The sequence below is a fragment of the Ranitomeya variabilis genome, chromosome 3 (assembly GCF_051348905.1).
Source record: "Ranitomeya variabilis isolate aRanVar5 chromosome 3, aRanVar5.hap1, whole genome shotgun sequence".
In the NCBI taxonomy this organism is placed as follows: domain Eukaryota; kingdom Metazoa; phylum Chordata; class Amphibia; order Anura; family Dendrobatidae; genus Ranitomeya; species Ranitomeya variabilis.
In genome coordinates, this window is record NC_135234.1 from 206,578,647 (window position 1) to 206,601,893 (window position 23,247).

A 23,247-nucleotide genomic window follows, 5' to 3' on the forward strand; every position below is an offset into this window, starting at 1 on the left:
AAGTAGTATTCAACCCCCTGCAGATTTAGCAGGTTTACACATTTGGAATTAACTTGGCATTGTGACATTTGGACTGTAGATCAGCCTGGAAGTGTTAAATGCACTGCAGCAAAAAAGAATGTTATTTCTTTGTTTATTTTTTTTTTAAATTGGGAAAAGTCTTTTCAGAGGGTCATTTAGTATTCAACCCCTCAACCCACCAGAATTCTGTTTGGTTCCCCTAAAGTATTAAGAAGTAGTTCAGGCACAAAGAACAATGAGCTTCACATGTTTGGATTAATTATCTCTTTTTCCAGCCTTTTCTGACTATTTAAGACCCTCCCCAAACTTGTGAACAGCACTCATACATGGTCAACATGGGAAAGACAAAGGAGCATTCCAAGGCCATCAGAGACAAGATCGTGGAGGGTCACAAGGCTGGCAAGGGGTACAAAACCCTTTCCAAGGAGTTGGGCCTACCTGTCTCCACTGTTGGGAGCATCATCCGGAAGTGGAAGGCTTATGGAACTACTGTTAGCCTTCCACGGCCTGGACAGCCTTTGAAAGTTTCCTCCCGTGCCGAGGCCAGGCTTGTCCGAAGAGTCAAGGCTAACCCAAGGACAACAAGGAAGGAGCTCCGGGAAGATCTCATGGCAGTGGGGACATTGGTTTCAGTCAATACCATAAGTAACGTACTCCACCGCAATGGTCTCCGTTCCAGACGAGCCCGTAAGGTACCTTTACTTTCAAAGCGTCATGTCAAGGCTCGTCTACAGTTTGCTCATGATCACTTGGAGGACTCTGAGACTGATTGGTTCAAGGTTCTCTGGTCTGATGAGACCAAGATCGAGATCTTTGGTGCCAACCACACACGTGACGTTTGGAGACTGGATGGCACTGCATACGACCCCAAGAATACCATCCCTACAGTCAAGCATGGTGGTGGCAGCATCATGCTGTGGGGCTGTTTCTCAGCCAAGGAGCCTGGCCATCTGGTCCGCATCCATGGGAAGATGGATAGCACGGCCTACCTGGAGATTTTGGCCAAGAACCTCCGCTCCTCCATCAAGGATCTTAAGATGGGTTGTCATTTCATCTTCCAACAAGACAACGACCCAAAGCACACAGCCAAGAAAACCAAGGCCTGGTTCAAGAGGCAAAAAATCAAGGTGTTGCAGTGGCCTAGTCAGTCTCCTGACCTTAACCCAATTGAAAACTTGTGGAAGGAGCTCAAGATTAAAGTCCACATGAGACACCCAAAGAACCTAGATAACTTGGAGAAGATCTGCATGGAGGAGTGGGCCAAGATAACTCCAGAGACCTGTGCCGGCCTGATCAGGTCTTAGAAAAGACGATTATTAGCTGTAATTGCAAACAAAGGTTATTCCACAAAATATTAAACCTAGGGGTTGAATAATAATTGACCCACACTTTTATGTTTAAAATTTATAAAAATTTAACTGAGCAACAAAACTTTTTGGTTTGTAAGATTTATGCATCTGTTAATAAATCCTGCTCTTGTTTGAAGTTTGAAGGCTCTAACTTATTTGCATCTTATTAAACCTGCTAAATCTGCAGGGGGTTGAATACTACTTGTAGGCACTGTATATATATATATATATATATATATATATATATATATATATATATATATATATATATATATACATATACACATACACATACACATACACATACACATACACATACACATACACACACACACACACACACACACACACACACACACACACACACACACACACACACACACGTCATTTATAACATACAATGAATACCTAAAAAACGATTGGAGAATTGGTTTTTTTTTCACATTTGCAAACTCACAAAAAAAAGAAAAAGGAAAACCGCCAAGTATAAAAGTAGTTAGAGAATCTGCCTGCAGGTTTTTGCTATATAATCTGACAGCAGCATGGCGTAGGAGCCAAGACCCTGATTCCAGTGATGTGTCACTTACTGCAGCAATGATAGTGACAGTTTTCTCTGCTGCAGTTCTAGCAGATCTCAGGTGTTCAGCTGTGTATAATTCTGCACACCACAGGTGGGGTTGGATTAGGATTAGTGATGAGCGAATATACTCGTTACTCGAGATTTCTCGAGCATGCTCGGGGGTCCTCCAGAGTATTTTTTTATAGTGCTCGGAGATTTAGTTTTCCTCACCTCAGCTGAATGATTTACATCTGTTAGCCAGCTTGAATACATGTGGGGATTCCGTAGCAACCAGGCAACCCCCACATGTACTTATGCTGGCTAACAGATGTAAATCATTCAACTGCGGCAAGAAAAACGAAATCTCCGAGCACTAAAAAATACTCGGAGTACCCCCGAGCATGCTCGAGAAATCTCTAATTAGGATTTATGTCATGTAGTGATAATCTGCTGATAAAACACTGATTGTATTGCAACAACAAAAGCTAAGCAAGTGACACATCCCTATAATCGTGGTCTCTGCTCCTATATTATGGAGCTTTCAGATTACAAAAACTTGGTGACAGATTACCAGGTGGTATATCAAAATAAAGTTGTTGTTTAGCACACCTTTTTGTGACCTTTACTGAGAGATAATTGGTTCAAGTGTTTAATATTATTGTTTCCAATCTTCCTCTAAATTCTTGTTTTCAGATGTCTTAATATTCACGACCATGAATTGATTTATTTTTCAGATCCCAAGGGTCCATGACAAGTCCTCCATCACCATCTGGTTTCCAACCCCAATCTCTGCCAGGACTGTCTCACCTGCCCACTTCTGATATGTACCCGCCCCAGGATGGCAACATGCCAGTAATCCTCAACAGCAGGAGTCTTCAGAATCAGGATCCGAGAGCGTCTATGCCACGTATGCGTGAACTGTGCAGCGACTCTGAAGACTCGATCAAGAGTGAAGGAGAGCTTGTAGTGATAACGGATTAGGCAACGACCTTACCCTGTACCCTGCTGTTCTGTACATAGAGATGACATCCCACGCGCCCCTTCCCAGTTTTTCAGAGGGATCGATGGAGAAACACGTCCATACTTTCCAGCTCTCAGTTGTTGCTGTCTCTTGTGCTCAGATAGGTTATATTCCTATGGATTGACATCAATATATTATCACATGGAGCTGGACTAAAATCCTCTGGAATGCTTTAGCACTTTTAGGATATACTGTACTCTTATTTACAAAGCAGCGCTGCATATTTTTAGTGGAGCGTTGGTGAAGTGAGGTGAAATTCTGTTGCTGTGCACTTCAAATCTGAATGAGTTTATGTAGATTATGTGTTTTTGTTATAATTTTTTGACACTTGCATTATGTGCAAATGAATTACCGTAAAAGACCAGTTCTCAGCTAGCAGTTTAGTAGTGTAAAAATGACCACCCCACTTGTATTTTCTAGAGTAGAAGTGAACGAGGGGATGGAGATATTCAACACGGCCCGAAAAGTTGCTTTCTATTGAGAATACAGAAGTGTGCTCTACTACTTCTCCTGAAGGCTAAAATCCAGTTGCTAGGTATTCCTTGTCATCTGCAAATGGTGATGACTTCAACAGTGGCTCTGTATGGCCAAGGAATTGGTGTCAAGACACTGGTACCACCTGCTTAAGTGATTGGATCCCTGATTAATTGCTAAAATTCAGTTTGTAACCATCATTGTTCTCTTTGGGTCCTTTCTTTGATAGGTGGTGTCACAACAGCGGTGTGCAATCATATTTACATCTCCATAGTGCCTTATTGAATGTACTGAAGGGATATAACCTAAGAGCCCATAATTCTCATACCTCATAAGAGACACAATATATCTATATATAAACGTATGTATATTTTTATACCTCTGTAAATATAGGTTATAGAGATGATGGATTTTTTTTATTTTGATAAAGAAACAGAAAATAACTTAAGTCTGAAATATTTCTCTAGTTCCCGGTTTACTGTACAGAATAAAAAAAATAAAGAAACCGTCTACATTTTGTGTGAAACCAGGCTCTGCCTTTTTACTTACATTTACAGTATATATGCATCAAGCAAGGGAAAGACTGCCCAACCAATGACGTGTATATATACACATCATGGCAATTGCCGCCAAGTGTTCAGCGAACACCACAGCTGACACCTAGCTCTTACTGCCAGGAGTGGTGCCTCCCGGAAGTTTAAACCCCTAAATCCTGCTATCGATATCGATAGCAGTATTTGGAAGGCAGCGAGAGGGAGGGAAGGAGCTTCCTTTCACCTTTTAACTGCGCCCCGCGACATCATAGCGAGGGCCTGATCGTTGCCATGTTGACCCAAGGTCGTCATGATGACCTTCAGGTCACGAGGCTATGGCAAGCAAGCTCTGCGCATGGTCTAAGGGGCTTGTGACCATGCAGCACAGACAGTTATAAAGCATTGCCATATTTTAGAACCGTGATCAGAGAAAGTCCCATAGAAGGACTAAAAAAAAAACATTAAAAAAATTTAAACATTATTTAACCCCTTTACCCCCCCCCCCCCCCCCCCCCCCCCACAGTGGTTTGCAGTTTAATGATCAGGCCAGTTTTTACAATTCTGCCCAATGAAATCTTATGCCCCTACATTAGAGAGATATTTCACCCAAAATAGTTAATAAATAACATTCCCCACATGTCTACTTTACATCAGCACAATTTTTTGAAACATTTTTTTTTTTTTGTTAGGGAAATTATAAGGGTTAAAAATTGACTGACTGGCGATTTCTCATTTTTTCCACAAAGATTTACAAAACCATTTTTTAGGAACCACCTCACAATTTGAAGTGACTTTGAGGGGTTTATATGATAGAATGGAGTAACTTTTGTGTATTTTCTCAAAACTGTACCCCTGAAGATGCTCAAAACCACATTCAAGAACTTTATTAAGCCTTCATGTGCTTCACATGAATGGAATGTGGGAAAAAATGAAGATTTATCTTTTTAAACAAATAAAATTACAGTACTTTAGAGCCAATTTTTTTTCAGAAGTGTAACAGAAAAAAATGGACCTCAAAATTTGTTGTGCAATTTCTCCTAAGCATGCTGATACTCCATATGTGGGGGGAAACTACTGTTTGGGCGCATGGCAGAGCTTGGAAGGGAACGAGTGCCATGTCATGTTCGAGAGCTCCTGATGTGCGTCAACAGTAAAAATCCCACGCAAGTGACACCAATTTGGAAACTAGACCCCTCAGGGAACTTATCTAGATGTATGTAGAGCACATTGAATCCTGAGGTAATTCACTATGCAAATTGCCTCTTCCGAGGTAATTCACAGAAGTTAATAACGTTGGGCCCGTGAAAATGAAAAAAATCACATTTCTCCATCGCCACATTGGAAAAAAAAAAAAAATGTTTTTTTTAGCCCCGAATTTTGCATTTTCATAAGTGTAACTGGTGAAATTGCACCATACAATTTGTTGTGCAATTTCTCCTGAGTACACCGATACCTCATGTTAGAGAAAACTACTGTTTGGGCACACGGCAGGGCTCTTAGCTCCCTTGCTGAGGTGCGCAGCTCTCCCCACAGCAGCAATTCCCGGGAGTCATGACATAAAATGTACCCAGTAAAACATTCATCTCAATCCACAAAAAAAGCAAGCCCCCACTCAGGTCCGTCATCTCTTAACAAATATAGGGTGCTTCCACGTTACTGTTAGCACAAGGGCTCTGGAAAAGCACTTTGGCTCCTCACTCTCCAAAAGAAATTTACCATTTTCTGAACTCCCAAATCCAAATGCCCCCCTCCCTTCTGAGCCCCACAGTGTGCCTAAACCACATTATTATAATAATTTTTTTATTTATATAGCGCCAACATATTCCGCAGCGCTTTACAACTTATAGAGGGGACTTGTACAGACAATAGACATTACAGCATAACAGAAATCACAGTTCAAAATAGATACCAGGAGGAATGAGGGCCCTGCTCGCAAGCTTACAAACTATGAGGAAAAGGGGAGACACGAGAGGTGGATGGTAACAATTGCTTTAGTTATTTGGACCAGCCATAGTGTAAGGCTCGGGTGTTCATGTAAAGCTGCATGAACCAGTTAACAGCCTAAGTATGTAGCAGTACAGACACAGAGGCTATTAACTGCATAAAGTGTATGAGAACACGATGCAAGGAACCTGATTATGTGTTGTTGTTTTTTTTTTCTATTTTTAATAGGCCACACAGGGATAGTTAGGTTAATGCGTTGAGGCGGTAGGCCAGTCTGAACAAATGCGTTTTTAGGGCATTCATGTTTGACATTTCTCTAGTGATGAGCACCTGGCTAATTTACGGGTGTATGTCTCCAGAAAAACGTGCTGAGCACTACAATAGCAGATTTGCTATTTTCACTCACAAATATCCACTGCTGCTTGTTTCCGGAGAACACCCATGGACTCAAATTATCACTACAACACCTGTAGCTAAATTCCCAAAGGGTTATAATTTCAAAAAATGGGGTCAGTTGACAGTGATATTCTGCTCTTCCAGCACTTAGGGGTCTGTCCCTTCCGGATCTTGCCGTATGGCTAAGCAGTACTGTACAACCACATATGGGATATTTCTACATTTTGGTGCCTTTTCTACCCATTTCACGTGAAAAGGAAAAATCTGGGTGATATAGGGGTATATATAATATAAATATATATATATATATATATATATATATATATATATATCTTTTTTGTCACTGCCCAATGGTATTACATTCTGTGACGCACCTGTGCTGTCAATATGATCACTGCACCCCTAGATGAATTAATTGAGAGGTATAGTATATAAAATGGGGTCACTTATGGGGGGGTTCTGCTGTTCTGGCACTTCAGGGTCTCTCCCAGTGGGTCATGGCACCCACAAACTGTAACCATAAAATTTGCACTATAATATGGTTCTCCTTCCCTTCTGAGCTTTGCACTGTGCCTCAAAAGTAATTCCCGATTACATTTAGGGTATTGGCGCACTCAGGAGAAGTTGCTCAATGTACTGTGAGGTCCAGGTTTTCCTATTTAGTTCTTATAAAAATTAAAAACTTGGGTCTTAAACAACATTTTATTGGTAAAATGTAATTATTCTTCACTGCTCAATGGTATAAAATTCAGTGAGGCATATGTGATATCAACATGCTCACTGCACCCATAGATGAATTAATTGAGATATATAGTTTGTAAAATATTGTTACTTTTGTGGGGTTCTGCTGTTCTGGCATCTCAGAGGCTCTGCCAGTGTGACATGACACCCTTAAACCATTCCAGCAAAATTTGAACTGCAGTATGGTACTCTTTCCCTTTCTAGCTTTGCACTGTGACTTAGAAGTAGTTTTCGACCACATATGGGGTATTGGAGTACTTAGGAGAAATTGCATAACAAATTGTACACTTCATTTATCCAATTGCTCCTTTTAAAAATTAAAAACTTGGGGCCAAGGCATAGTTTTAGTGGAAACATTTTTCCTTTTACTCAGCGAAAGGTTATACAATTCTGTGAATCACCTGAAGGATAAAATTGCTAACTACACCCCTAGAGGTGTAGTTCCCAAAATGTGGTCACTTGTTTGGGGTTTTCCCTCTTTAGGCACACCAGGGGCTCTTCAAACACAATATGACATCCGTTATCTGTTCCAGAGTTCAGACAATTTTGCACTTTAAAAGTCAAATTGCGCCCCTTCTGTTCCGAGTCCTGCCGTGCTTCCAAACAGTAGTTTTCCACCACACAGGACCTGGACAAACTATTTTGATGCCCTAGGCAGATGAAGCCAATGGCGCTCCCTCACCCAACGGCAAAGGAATGGCTTGGAGACTAAGGTAACGACAAAACACACGGCACTCAAGGATCCTGTGTGGTGCCCAAGTCAGGTTTCCAGCCCGTCAATCCAATAGTAATAAATCACTTGGCACTCAAATGGTTTCTTTCAGATGAAAAAAGTGACACACTTTTTTCATCTGAAAGAAACCATTTGAGTGCCAAGTGATTTATTACTATTGGAGACTAAGGTAACCGAATCCCTAATTCACCTCCCCTTTCAACGCAGGTGGGTTAGGTAGCAAACTCTGATGTGCATCTCCAGTAGAATTGTTACCTTTTTAACAAAAGTTAAAAAAGGTGGTGTACCTTATTCACCACAGTCCTCTATTCAGTATGGTCATATACTTTGCAGTACTCCCTTCACAGCCCCTCATTTCATGGCTAGAATGCTCATTCCCCTCATTGCATGGCCTCCCTGTACAGTCCCTCATTTTATTCACGCCTCTGCACAGCCACTTATTTTATCCCCCATCTGCAAAGCCCCTCATTTTATCCACGCCTCTGCACAGCCACTTATTTTATCCCCCCCTCCCCTCTGCAAAGCCCCTTATTTTATTACTACTCCTCTGCACAGCCCCTCAGGTGATTCCCCCCCATCAGCACAGCCCCTCAGTGTATTCCCTCCCATTAGCAAAGACCCTCCTTGCCTTATTTTATTCCCCTCCCCCATCTGCACTGCTCCTTTTATTCCCCCATTGTTATTATTATTATAGCCCCATTTATTCCATGGCGCTTTACATGTGAGGAGGGGTATACATAATAAAAAAACTAGTACACTAATCTTAAACAATACAAGTCACTGCTGGTACAGAAGGAGAGGACCCTGCCCGTGAGGGCTCACAATCCAAAAGGGATGGGTGAGGATACAATAGGTGTGGGTAGCGCTGGTCGTGCAGCGGTTTGGTCTTTACTGCAGGTTGTAGGCTTGTCGAAAGAGGTAGGTCTTCAGGTTCCTTTTGGAGGATTCCATGGTAGGCGAGAGTCTGATATGTTGTGGTAGAGAGTTCCAGAATAGGGGAACAGCCCCTCACCTCATTCATTGTATTCCACCTGCACAGTAACAATGTAGAGCCATAAAAATAAAAAAATCATATTTTCCAGGACGTCCCTCCTGACAACACCATGGAGGACGTCCTCCTCCTCCTTGCAGGGACAGGAAGCACACTAGAGGTTAAAAGGTCCCACCCCCATTCCCTCAGTGTTTTCCTGTCCCTGCATGGAGGGACACACGAGATGAGCTGCGCAAGCTTACTGGGCTCATATCCTTCCCCCTGTCAATAGGCCCAGGGCCGAAACTTCCCGGTAGGGAGTCACTCTGCCCCAAAGGCCAGGAGCAGGACGAGGCTTCTAGATGGAGCCGCTCCTCCTGGTGGGAGGCTCTTGGCTCAGGACGCCGGACAACCGCGGGGGATCCGGCGGGTGCTCCAGCGGCACTTCCGTGAGTAGGGTGCCGAGTTAGTGCTGCTACATCTGGCAGGAGATCGGGCGTTCTAGGTGGAATGCAGATTCACCCGAGACAGGAGGCCAGCAGTTTCCCGGGTCTCGGAGAGGAGCGCATCATTTACGGTTACGTCACTTCCGGTGAGCACTAAGGCAGGCAGAGCGTGCGCTCCAGCGGTGGAATGCATAGCAGCTTCTAGCAGCAGCATCCAGTGTTGTGCCACCGTGATTCTGACTGCAGCAGAGACATCTATGGAAGGAGTCATGCTGGAGGAAGGAGGGGTAAGTGCGCCTGTCGCAGACCACCCTCACCTTAGGGAGTAATAGGCTAAAAAGGACTTCCTATCTTATGTCATTTAGGATAGGAGAACCCCCCCACTGCTCCTCCGACTGCAGTAAAAAAAACCTGGCAAGGTTTCAAGGAAATCCACCAGATGCCCTGTGTGTCATGTGAAGCTCCCGGACTCCCATGGCAAAACTCTTTGTGCACCCTGTACATCTAAGGTCATGAAAGAAGAGCAGCCGTCATTGCTATCGGAGATGAGATCCATAATCCGTGAAGAGGTTCAGGCCTCCGTGTCCAGCCTTACACAACCACGGCCATCTAGCCCCATTCCAGGCCGCAAGCGAGCCAGGCGGGAGACAGATTGGAGGGAGCCGGAGTATAGTTCAGATGACCGGGCCGATCTAAGGGACCTTGTCTCTGAAGAAGAGAAAGAGCTTCAAGCAGAGAGCCATGACCAGGCTAGAAAATATCTTTTCCAGGCAGAAGATACAGACGAGCTTGTCCAGGCGGTGTGGAGTACCATGCAGATCGAAGAGACCCATAAGCCACAGTCCAGACAAGACCTGAGGTTCGGGGGGCTTGTGTCGCAAAGGCAGACTGTTTTTTCTATAAGGGTGTGTGTCCACGGTAAGTAAACGCTGCTTGTTTGACGCTGCAGCGTCAAACACGCAGCTTCCAGATGTTCCAGCATAGTGGAGAGGATTTTGTGAAATCCCGTGTCCACTATGCGTGGAAACCTGCACGCGGCAGGCCTGCGACTCCGGACATGCTGCGCGTCTTTTCAGATCGCAGCATGTCCGTGCTACCTGCGGCGACGCTGCGTCTCCGCAAGTAATATCACAGGGCCCTATGGCGAGGGGTGCGATGATCCCGGATGTGTACAGTACACATCCGGCATCATCGCGTCCCAGAAAGGGGGCGGGGCTTAGCGCCGAGCGGCTACGGCGATACCGCCGGCCATCCTGATCGTGGACACGCAGCCTAAGCGAACATATCCGAGCCATGGTACTAGAGGAGTGGAAGGACACTGAACGCCGGCTGGTACTGTCCCGTGACTTTAAGGGTCGCTTACCATTCGAAAGTCAAATTATGGGAAGAGATTCCTAAAGTAGATGTCCCAGTAGCAAAGGTCGCAAAACAGACTGCTATCCCTCTTTGAGGACTCGTCTAACCTATGGACAGAAAGGCGGACATTCTCTTATATTGGGCCTGGGAAACATCTGTGGCCCTAATTAGGACAAACATAGCTGCCTCTTCGGGTAGCCAGATCTATGTATCTATGGTTTTGTCAATTGGAAGAACATTTGTCCAATAAGACCCCTAGGACTGATATCCTAAGCTCCCTCCCCATCATGAAATCTGCTATTGCGTTCCTGTCTGACATGTTGGCTGAATCGGTTAGATTTTCAGCTAGGAACAGCTCTCTTTCTAATGCAGCCATTAGGGCTGTATGGTTAAGATCTTGGTCAGGGGATAATGCCTCTAATACCAATCTCTGTCCCATCCCATTTTTAGGGCTAAGAGTATTTGGGCCAGCTTTAGATAACATTCTGGAATCAGCCTCTGATAATAAGAAGGGGTTTCCCAAGGACAAACCCAAATGACCCCAGCCCTTTTGGAGAGGTTTCGTCTCCAGGAGACAGTATGACTTTAGAGGTCAGAGTAGGTCCAATAGAGGGTCCTACGGGGGCTCTCGCAGTCAGGGTGGGAAGAGCAGAAGTTTCTTCTTCAGCCCGACCTCCAGATCTAAAAGACAATGACGCCATTTGCATAGGGGGAAGACTCCATCACTTTGAAAAAATCTGGGCCCAAATCACACAAAATTAGTGGGTCCTCAGAACCATTATGGAGGGATACAGCATAGAGCTTTACTCCCGCCCCCCGAAAGATACATCTCCCCTACAGTAGTCTCGACAGACTCCGCTATACAGACTTACAGTACATGGTCAGTTCAGCAGTCATAATCCCGATTCCCCCGACAGAGTTGGGCAGAGGATACTACTCCTCCCTGTTCGCTATCACAAAGCCGTCAGGCAAGGCCCGCACTATTATAAATCTAAAACCTTTAAATGATTGGGTCACATACAAAAGGTTCCGAATGGAATCAATCCGGTCGCCAATTCATCTCATAGACAGAGACGCAGTATTGTGCACTCTCGATCTGAAGAGTGCCTACTATCAGGTCCCGCTGTATCCCTCATCACAAAAGCTGCTAAGGTTTGCGGTAAGACTGCCAACCCGGACCTGCCACTACCAGTTTCAGTGCCTCCCTTTTGGACTCGCTTCGGCCCCTCGTATCTTTAAGAAGCTTGTATCAGAGGTTGTAGCTTCTTGAGAAACCAGGGTGTCATAGTTATCCCATATCTGGACGACTTTCTCCTGGTGTCAAAATCGGAAGAGACACTGATAGAACACAGGAACCGGACGATATCACTAATGGAGTTTCTGGGCTGGACCATAAACTGGCAGAAGTCAGACTTGATACCAGAATACAGAAATATCTTCCTTGGAGTACGTCTAGACTCCAGACGCAGGATATCCCACTTACCAGAGGACAAGCAGCAAGCAATTTGCATACGAGTTATGAATTTGTTGAAACATCGAATTTCCAGAGCCGCTATGAAGGTGTTGGGGCTAATGACGGCATGTATACCATGTGTCAGATGGGCACAATCACACTCAAGACCTCCGCAGAGAAGGATACTGTCCATATGGGATCGCCATCAGTCCACACTGGAAAGACCCAAGAGTCTGTCAGGCCCAGTAAGGAGGTCTCTCCTCTGGTGGACTCAGCCAGAGAATCTGAAGGTGGGGTGCTATGGTCCACCTCCCCTTATGTAGTAGTTACCACGGATGCCAGCACATGGGGATGAGGAGCCCATCTGTTGTGAATTCTGCTTTTGGGTTCCCTCCGGTGGTTGTTGGTGGTAGTGCAGTTGTCCCTGGGTTGCAATCCTGCTCAGGTGTCCCTGCTGATTGCAGTTCTGACTGGGGTATTTAGGTGTGCAGGATTTATTAGTCCTTGCCAGTTGTCCATTGTTTCTTGGAGGTTTTGCATCTCTGTCTGGTTCCTCCTGCCCTGTTGCCAAATCAGCAGAGATAAGTGTCTGGTTTTTGTTTCTTCAGCACACATGCTGTGTGCTTTACAATTCAGTGCTATTCATTGTTTTTTCTTGTCCAGCTTAGACTGTGTTAGGATTTTTTCAGTCAAGTTGGATTCTCAGGAGATGCAGATATACATTCCATGTCTTTAGTTAGATGGTGAAATTTTTGTATTATCTGCTGTGGATATTTTTAGGGTTTTAATACTGACCGCTTAGTATTCTGTCCTATCCTTTCCTATTTAGCTAGAGTGGCCTCTTTTGCTAAATCCTGTTTTCTGCCTGCGTGTGTCTTTCCTCTAATACTCACAGTCAGTATTTGTGGGGGGCTGCCTATCCTTTGGGGTTCTGCTCTGAGGCAAGATAGAATTCCCATTTCCATCTATAGGGGTATTTAGTCCTCCGGCTGTGTCGAGGTGTCTAGGATGTGTTAGGTACACCCCACGGCTACTTCTAGTTGCGGTGTCAGTTTAGGGTTTGCGGTCAGTACAGGTTCCACCTACTCCAGAGAAAGTCTCATGCTGCTCCAAGGTCACCGGATCATAACACCCATCTACACAGGAGAATCCTTCAAGGCAGGTGGCCGGAAGACATCAGAGACAGGTTCTCCAACTTCAGAGAACTATATGCCGTTTGGGAGGCCCTAAGATGAAATCGATCCACGCTCTCAAATCATCACATCAGGATATTGTCCGACAATGTGACAATAGTCTCGTTCCTGAAACACCACGGAGGTCCAAGACACCATCCACTGCAAGACCTGGCAGAGAAAATATTCAACTGGGCAGAGGATACGGTCTTATCCATAACGGCAGTGCACCTGGAAGGGTCGCAGAATGTGGTAGCAGATTATTTGAGCAGACAGCGGGTCTGCCCAACCAAGTGGGAGCTGAACCAGGATATCTTCCAGGAGCTATGTCGGCATTGGGGAACCCCCAAGACAGACCTATTCACAAACAGAAGAAACTCGAAGGTCTCAAAATTCTACTCTCTGAACCCCTTGGACGTTCCGGAGGGGATGGATGCCCTGAGCCAAAAGTGGGTAGAACCCCTCTCATATGCATTTCCACCCTTGGTGCTCATCCCAACAGTGCTGCGGAAGATCCAGGAAGATCGGGCAAGAGTTATCATAGTCATCCCATACTGGCCAAAGAGGAGCTGGTTGACTGCTGGGTACCTTGGCGATCGAGAACCCAATCAAACTCCCCCTTTGGGAGGATGTCATCCACCAGGGACTGATTCACCACCCAAACCCAGGGAAACTCCACCTCTCAACCTGGATCCTGAAAGGGACATCCTAAGGGCATATGTGGGGGTAAACCACTGTTTGGGTGCATGGCAGAGCTTGGAAGGGAAGGAGCACCATTTGACTTTTTCAACGCAAAATTGGCTGGATTTGAGATTGGACACCATGTCTCCTTTGGTGAGCCCCTGATGTGCCTAAACAGTGGAAACCCCACAAGTGACACCATTTTGGAAAGTAGACCACCTAAGGAATCTATCTAGATGTGTTGTGTGCACTTTGAACCCCCAATTGTTTCACTAAAGTTTATAATGTAGAGCTGTGAAAATTAAATAATATTTTTTTTCCACAAAAATGATTTTAGCGCCCAATTTTGTATTTTCCCAAGGGTATCTGGAGAAATTGGACCACAAAAGTTGTTGTGCAATTTGTCCTGAGTACCCTGATACCTCATATGTGGGAGAAAATTACTGTTTGGGCACATGGGGGGGGGGGCTCAGAAGGAAAGAAGTGGCGTTTTGGAATGCAGACTTTGATGGAATGGTCTGCGGGTTCACGTTGCATTTGCAGAGCCCCTGACAGGGGCGGACACAAACAGCAATGGGCCCCTGTGCAGGAAATTCGTCTGGGGCCCCCCTCATGCATGTACACTGTATATAAAATACCTATAATAACATATGTGTATACACAGCAGAAAATACACACACTAGCCCTATATTCATAGCAGTATACACACACACTAGCCCTATATACACACACAGCAGTATACAAACACACACTAGCCCTATATACACACACACAGCAGTATACATAGACACACTAGCCCTATATACAAACACACAGCAGTATACACACAGCAGTATACACAGACACACTGGCCCTATATACACATACACAGCAGTATACACACAGCAGTACACACACACTCTAGCCCTATATACACATACAGCAGTATACACACACTAGCCCTATATACACACACACACACACACACACACACACACACACACACACACACACACAGCAGTATACACACTAGCCCTATATACACACACAGCAGTACACACACACTAGCCCTATATACACATACAGCAGTATACACACAGCCTTACAGTATGTATGTAGTTTATGAAGTTTTCAGAATAATGCAATTTATACACAGGATTCAGCCGGCTGGCCGTGATTAATTAGCAAAGCGTGGTTCAAATTCTGTGTTAATTCGCAGGCGGACTACGCCTGTCGCTGATTGTTCATGGCCGGGCGTGACCAATCAGTGAAGCCAGGTCCGGCTCCAGGTTTTTGAGGGCCCCGGGCAAAAGAAGTCTCAGTGGGCCCCCCCTCTTTAACACATACCACGATTCATGATGCACAGATACAGCAGAGAAATATAGCACAGCCAAGTAGTGTATAACACAGCCCACGTAGTATATAGCACAGCCCACATAGCATATAACACAGCCCATGTAATATATTGCCCAGCCACGTAGTATATTGCCCAGCCATGTAGTATATTGCACAGACACGTAGTATATTGCCCAGCCACGTACTTATTGCCCAGCCACGTATTATATTGCCCAGCCACGTACTATATTGCCCAGCCACATAGTATATGGCCCAGCCACGTAGTATATAGCACAGACACATAGTATATTGCCCAGCCACGTAGTATATTGCCCAGCCACATAGTATATTGCACAGCCACTTAGTATATAGCACAGCCACGTAGTACATAGCACAGACACATAGTATATTGCCAAGCCACATAGTATATAGCACAGCCACGTAGTATATAGCACAGACACGTAGTATATTGCCAAGCCACGTAGTATATTGCACAGCCACGTAATATATTGCACAGCCACTTAGTATGTAGCACAGCCACATTGTATATAGCACAGCCACGTAGTATATAGCACAGAGACGTAGTATATAACACTGCCCATGCAGTATATAACACAGGCCACGTAGTATAGAGCACTGCAATGTAGTATATTGCCCAGCCACGTAATATATACCACAGCCACGTAGTATATAGCACAGAGATGTAGTATATAACACAGCTCACGCAGTATCTAACACAGCCCACGCAGTATATAGCACAGCCCACGTAGTATACAGCAGTGTGGGCACCATATCTCTGTTAAAAAATAATAAAAATAAAAAATAGTTATATACTCACCCTCCGTCGGCCCCCCGGATCCAGCCGAGGCGTTTACTGATGCTCCTCGCGACGCTTCGGTCCCAAGAGGGTATTGCGGTCTCGCGAGATGATGGCATAGTGGTCTTGCGAGACTGCTACGTCATCATCTCGCGAGACCGTAATGCATGGACCGGTCACCGGAGCATCGCGAGGAGCCGGAAAGGCCTCGGCTGGAACCGGGGGCCCACGGAAGGTGAGTATATAATGATTTTTTTTTTTTTTTTAATTATTTTTAGCATTAGATCTTTTTACTATTGATGACACATAAGCAGCATCAATAGTAAAAAGTTGGTCACACAGGGTTAATAGCAGCGTTAACGGAGTGTGTTACACCGCGGCATAACGCGGTCCGCTAACACTGCCATTAACCCTGTGTGAGCGCTGACTGGAGGGGAGTATCGAGTGGGCACTGACGACAGGAGAGTAGGGAGCAGCCATTTCGCAGCCGGACAGTGCCCGTCACTGATTGGTCGTGGCCGCTTTGCCGTGACCAATCAGCGGCTTGGGATTTCCGTTACAGACAGAAAGACAGAAAGACGGAAGTGACCCATAGACAATTATATAGTAGACTAGCTGTACTACCCGGCTTCGCCCGGGGTAATAACTGCTGTTAGCAAAATAGAATGTGTTAACAAAAATTTATTCTGCACAAAAAAAACACAAAACAAATAGATAGAAATGTAATTATTAAAAGGCAAAAACTAAGCTAATAGAAGCATTTTACAACATATATTTCAACACCAGAGATATTCCACACAGATTTAACTAAATTGGCCAAGTAATGTGAAGTAATCTTCTACTACTTATTCGAGAGCCTTTTGATAAACGACATTCTTAGTTTTTCCTTCAGGTGCAAAGACAAACAGATTTTTGGCCGTTCCAACTCTTGAACAGGCCACATAAAGTTGACCATGAGAAAAGCATGGAGATTGTAAATCTAAGCTAGCTGAAGAGCCCGGCGTTGCCTGGGCATAGTAAATATCTGTGGTTAGTTATAGCACCTCACTTCTCTTATTTTCCCATCACGCCTCTCATTTTCCCCATCACATCTTTCATTTTCCCCCTCACATCTCTCATTTTCTCCCTCACACCTCTCATTTTCCCCCTCACTCCTCTTATTTTCCCCCTCACTCCTCTCATTCCCCCCTAACACTTGTCATTTCGACCTCACATCTGTCATTTTCCGATCACTCCACTATTTTCCCTCACTCCTCTCATTTTGCACTCACACCTTTTCATTTTCACCTCACACCTCTCATTTTCACCTCAGTATATACATGTTTGTCATCTCCCTTATATATAGTATACACCTGTATGTCATCTCCTGTATATAGTATATACCTGTATGTCATCTCCCCTGTATAAAGTATATACCTGCTGTGTGTCATCTCCCCTGTATATAGTATATACCTGTATGTCATCTCCTCCTATATATAGTATATACCTGTATGTAATCTCCTACTGTATATAGTATATACCTGTGTGTCATCTCACCTATATATAGTATATATCTGTGTGTCATCTCCTCCTGTATATAGTATATACCTGTATGCCATCTCCTCCTATACATAGCATATACCTGTATGTCATCTCCTCCTGTATATACTATATACCTGTAGGTAATCTGCTCCTGTATATAGTATATATCTGTGTGTCATCTCCTCCTGTATATAGTATATACCTGTGTGTCATCTCCTCCTGTAAATAGTATATACCTGTGTGTCATCTCCTCCTCTATATAGTATATACCTGTGTGTCATCCTCCTGTATATAGTATATATCTGTGTGTCATCTCCTCCTGCATATAGTATATACCTGTGTGTCATCTCCCCTGTAAATAGTATATACCTGTGTGTCATCTCCTCCTGTATATAGTATACAGTATATCTGTATGTCATCTCCTCCTGTATTAGACCTCGTTCACACGTTATTTGGTCAGTATTTTTACCTCAGTATTTGTAAGCTAAATTGGCAGCCTGATAAATCCCCAGCCAACAGTAAGCCCACCCCCTGGCAGTATATATTAGCTCACACATACACATAATAGACTGGTCATGTGACTGACAGCTGCCGGATTCCTATATGGTACATTTGTTGCTCTTGTAGTTTGTCAGCTTATTAATCAGATTTTTATTTTTGAAGGATAATACCAGACTTGTGTGTGTTTTAGGGCGAGTTTCGTGTGTCAAGTTGTGTGTGTTGAGTTGCGTGTGGCGACATGCATGTAGCGACTTTTGTGAGATGAGTTTTGTGTGGCGACATGCGTGTAGCAACTTTTTGTGTGTCGAGTTGCATGTGACAGGTTAGTGTAGCAAGTTGTGTGCAGCAAGTTTTGCGCATGGCGTGTTTTGCGCGTGGCGAGTTTTATGTGTGCTGCCTTTTGAGTATGTGCAAGTTTTGTGTGAGGCAACTTTTGCATGTGTTGCAACTTTTGTGCATGTGGCAATTTTTCCGCTTGTGGCGAGTTTTCCATGAGGTGAGTTTTGCACGTGTGGCGAGTTTTGCATGTGGAGAGTTTTGCGCGTGGCGAGTTTTGAGCGGCGACTTTTGTGTTTCAACTTTTATGTGGCGAGGTTGGTGTATGTGTGGTGAAATGTGCGCTGAGGGTGGTATATGTGTTCGAGCACGTGGTAGTGTGTGGCGCATTTTGTGTGTGTGTTCATATCCCCGTGGTGGTGTGGTGATTATCCCATGTCGGGGCCCCACCTTAGCAACTGTACAGTATATACTCTTTGGCGCCATCGCTCTCATTCTTTAAGTCCCCCTTGTTCACATCTGGCAGCTGTTAATTTGCCTCCAACACTTTTCCTTTCATTTTTTCCCCATTATGTAGATAGGGGCAAAATTGTTTGGTGAATTGGAAAGCGCGGGGTTAAAATTTCACCTCACAACATAGCTTTGACGCTCTCAGGGTCCAGACGTGTGACTGTGCAAAATTTTGTGCTTGTAGCTGCGACGACGCCTCCAACACTTTTCCTTTCACTTTTTCCCCATTATGTAGATAGGGGCAAAATTGTTTGGTGAATTGGAAAGCGCGGGGTTAAAATTTTACCTCACAACATAGCTTTGACGCTCTCGGGGTCCAGACGTGTGACTGTGCAAAATTTTGTGCGTGTAGCTGCGACGCCTCCAACACTTTTCCTTTCACTTTTTCCCCATTATGTAGATAGGGGCAAAATTGTTTGGTGAATTGGAAAGCGCGGGGTTAAAATTTCACCTCACAACATAGCCTATGACGCTCTCGGGGTCCAGACGTGTGACTGTGCAAAATTTTGTGGCTGTAGCTGCGACGGTTCAGATGCCAATCCCGGACATACATACACACATACATACACACATTCAGCTTTATATATTAGACGAGCTGTACTACCCGGCTTCGCCCGGGTTAATGACTGCTGTTAGCAAAATAGAATGTGTTAACAAAAATTTATTCTACACACAAAAACCACAAAACAAATAGATAGAAATGTAATTATTAAAAGGCAAAAACTAAGCTAATAGAAGAATTTCACAACATATATTAGCTTTGTTATACTGAGAATGTCTTTGTTGCCTATATTAACCAATCAGAGCTCAGGTTAATTAACTGTAGCAAAATAGAAGCTGAGCTGTGATTGGTTGCTATTGGCAGCCTGATAAATCCCCAGCCAACAGGAAGCCCTCCCCCCTGGCAGTATATATTAGCTCACACATACACATAATAGACAGGTCATGTGACTGACAGCTGCCGTATTTCCTATATGGTACATTTGTTGCTCTTGTAGTTTGTCTGCTTATTAATCAGATTTTTATTTTTGAAGGACAATACCAGACTTGTGTGTGTTTTAGGGCGAGTTTCATGTGTCAAGTTGTGTGTGTTGAGTTGCGTGTGGCGACATGCATGTAGCGACTTTTGTGAGATGAGTTTTGTGTTGCGACATGCGTGTAGCAACATTTTGTGTGTTGAGTTGCATGTGACAGGTTAGTGTAGGAAGTTGTGTGCAGCAAGATTTGTGCATGGCGAGTTTTGCGCGTGGCAAGTTTTATGTGTGGTGCGTTTTGAGTATGTGCAAGTTTTGTGTGAGGCAACTTTTGCATGTGGTGCAACTTTTGTACATGTGGCAATTTTTCTGTGTGTGCAAGTTTTGCATGAGGTGAGTTTTCCATGAGGTGAGTTTTGCACGTGTGGCGAGTTTTGCGTGAGCCTAGTTTTGCATATGGCGAGTTTTGCATGTAGCGAGTTTTGCGCGTTGCGAGTTTTGAGTGGTGACTAGTGTTGAGCATTCCGATACCGCAAGTATCGGGTATCGGCCGATACTTGCGGTATCGGAATTCCGATACCGGGATTCCGATACTTGCCGCGTATCGGATACCGGAATCGGAAGTTCTAAGATTCAAAAAGCAGAAATTCAGCCAATGAGATTGATTCCAAGTGTGGGCACATCCTGTTTAGCATGGAGGGCATGAAACTACTGGCAAGGCTGTGATTGGCTGGTGTAATGATGTCATGATGCAGTTTAAAAGTCGCTGGCGCCATTTTGCGATCACTCTGCTGTGAATTCAGTTAGTGACAGGACGCTGTTTGCTGACTGAGGGACAGTTTAGAGATAGCGATTTGCTTCTTTGTGCTTTCCAAAGGCTAATTTAGCAACCGCTGTGTTCACCTACTATTCACCTTGCTTTTGCCTTGTAGCGCTGTTTTCACAGCGATCTGCAGGGTCTGTGTGTGTGTGTGTGTGAGTGCAGCCCAGTCTCCAGTCTGAGTGCAGCCACATAGGCCATCCATAGTTGGTTGTATTCAGTTCAGGGAGGGTGGTTCATTGCCTCATACTGTTCCTTTTTTTTTTTTTTTTCCCAAGTAGTGTAGTCTGCTGCTAATTTATTCAAAAAAATCCTATTAGTGTCTTTCCACCCGTCTCCAGCTAATTTGTGGAAAAACACTACATAGGATAAAGTAGAGGAGGGTTTTTGGGCCTTGCAGCGCCGTTTACGGCTGTCTGCACGGTCTCCGTGTGACTGCAGCTCGCCCTGTAATCTGTGAGCAGCTGTAGCCTGGTTGTCTCCAGCTCAGGGTTTTTCACTGCGTCATACCGCCAAATCAATTTTCTTTTTTTTCAAAGTAGTGTAGTCTGCTGCTAATTAATTTAAAAAAATCCTATTAGTGTCTTTCCACCCGTCTCCAGCTAATTTGTGGAAAAACACTACATAGGATAAAGTAGAGGAGGGTTTTTGGGCCTTGCAGCGCCGTTTACGGCTGTCTGCACGGTCTCCGTGTGACTGCAGCTCGCCCTGTAATCTGTGAGCAGCTGTAGCCTGGTTGTCTCCAGCTCAGGGTTTTTCACTGCGTCATACCGCCAAATCAATTTTCTTTTTTTTCAAAGTAGTGTAGTCTGCTGCTAATTAATTTAAAAAAATCCTATTAGTGTCTTTCCACCCGTCTCCAGCTAATTTGTGGAAAAACACTACATAGGATAAAGTAGAGGAGGGTTTTTGGGCCTTGCAGCGCCGTTTACGGCTGTCTGCACGGTCTCCGTGTGACTGCAGCTCGCCCTGTAATCTGTGAGCAGCTATAGCCTGGTTGTCTCCAGCTCAGGGTTTTTCACTGCGTCATACCGCCAAATCAATTTTCTTTTTTTTCAAAGTAGTGTAGTCTGCTGCTAATTAATTTAAAAAAATCCTATTAGTGTCTTTCCACCCGTCTCCAGCTAATTTGTGGAAAAACACTACATAGGATAAAGTAGAGGAGGGTTTTTGGGCCTTGCAGCGCCGTTTACGGCTGTCTGCACGGTCTCCGTGTGACTGCAGCTCGCCCTGTAATCTGTGAGCAGCTATAGCCTGGTTGTCTCCAGCTCAGGGTTTTTCACTGCGTCATACCGCCAAATCAATTTTCTTTTTTTTCAAAATAGTGTAGTCTGCTGCTAATTTATTCAAAAAAATCCTATTAGTGTCTTTCCACCCGTCTCCAGCTAATTTGTGGAAAAACACTACATAGGATAAAGTAGAGGAGGGTTTTTGGGCCTTGTAGCGCCGTTTACGTCTGTCTGCACGGTCTCCGTGTGACTGCAGCTCTATCTGTTGTCAGTTCAGCCCCCAAAAAATAAATAAATAATAAAGTTCACCAAACACACCAGTTACACCACTTTACATTTCTGTAGGCCACATTAGCTCATATTTGTGTCTAGTCCACACTTTAGATAATTAGTGCTTCTTATACCTGTTAGGAGGAGTTGCTCAGGAATAAGCACACAAAGCCGTTAGTACTTTTCTGCTTATCTTTATCAGTCAACCAAGATGAAGAAGGCAGTGAGTAAGGCACGGGGGCGTGGGAGCCGTCGCGGAGCAGGGAGGGGACGTGGGGATTCTGTGCCTGCTGCGGGCACCGGTGACTCATCAGCACCCACTTTCACCAGGCAACAGTCGTTCATGCGAAGCTTTGTGTCCGAGCGCCGTACACCGCTGCTGCGTGAAGAACAAATTGAAGCTGTTGTCGGATGGATGGCAGCTAATGCATCAACTTCCATTAGTGCCACATCCTCTCAGACACAGAGCACTGGAGAGCAGCCATCTGTCTCTTCACCACCTGCCAAATTGCCCAGGCAGACAGAGAGCCCAGGACAGGAGCCGTCTCTACTTCTGTTCTCTGAATCTCTTGGCTTGGAAACAGGGGGCCAGCCAAGCAGCATTGGAGAAATGGAAGAAGAGGCAGGGTGCAGTGATGCCCAACAGCTTTTTCTGTCTTCCTCTGAAGAGGCGGGTGGGCCAGTGGCTCCGGTCACCACATCGCAGGCCGCATCAGCTGATGATGACACTCAGGTGCCACTTACTGGTGCGTGCTCTGCTGCTGAGACTACCCAGGAGGAGCAGTTGGGGGCAGAGGGTAGTGTAGATGATGAGGTCCTCGACCCATCTTGGCGTGAGGGACAGGAAGGTGGTGGGAGCAGCTCTGAGGAAGAGATTCCCCGTACGGCCCAAAGAGGGAGAGGGAGGGGGAAGACTGCGGATCCTGCAGCCTCCGCTTTGGCACCCGTTAGGAGCATGTCTCTTCCAAAAGCCAAAAAGGGCGCTCCCAAGACTTGCAGTGCCTGGTCCTTTTTTGACACAGTTGCAGATGACATTTGCTATGTCAGATGCAACGTGTGTCATCAAAAAGTCAAAAGAGGTCGAAATGTCAGCAACCTCAATACCTCCAACATGTGGAAACATGTGCGCAACAGGCACCCGGCGGAGTTAGAAAAACACACTGAAG

General features: G+C 44.9%; 1 protein-coding gene across 10 annotated transcripts in view; it reads left to right on the forward strand.

Moving 5' to 3' along the window:
* The window catches only part of SOX13 (SRY-box transcription factor 13), a 47,092-nt gene extending 43,142 nt beyond the window's left edge, over positions 1 to 3,950 (forward strand). For 9 of the 10 annotated variants that reach the window (XM_077295037.1, XM_077295035.1, XM_077295040.1 and 6 more), the window contains one exon: positions 2,664 to 3,950. In XM_077295037.1, coding sequence (XP_077151152.1) covers positions 2,664 to 2,910 — 247 coding nt within the window. In that variant the 3' untranslated portion in view covers positions 2,911 to 3,950. The remainder of the gene's footprint in view (positions 1 to 2,663) is intronic. The other variant, XM_077295043.1, reaches the window with a different exon arrangement.
* Positions 3,951 to 23,247: the final 19,297 nt, after the last annotated feature.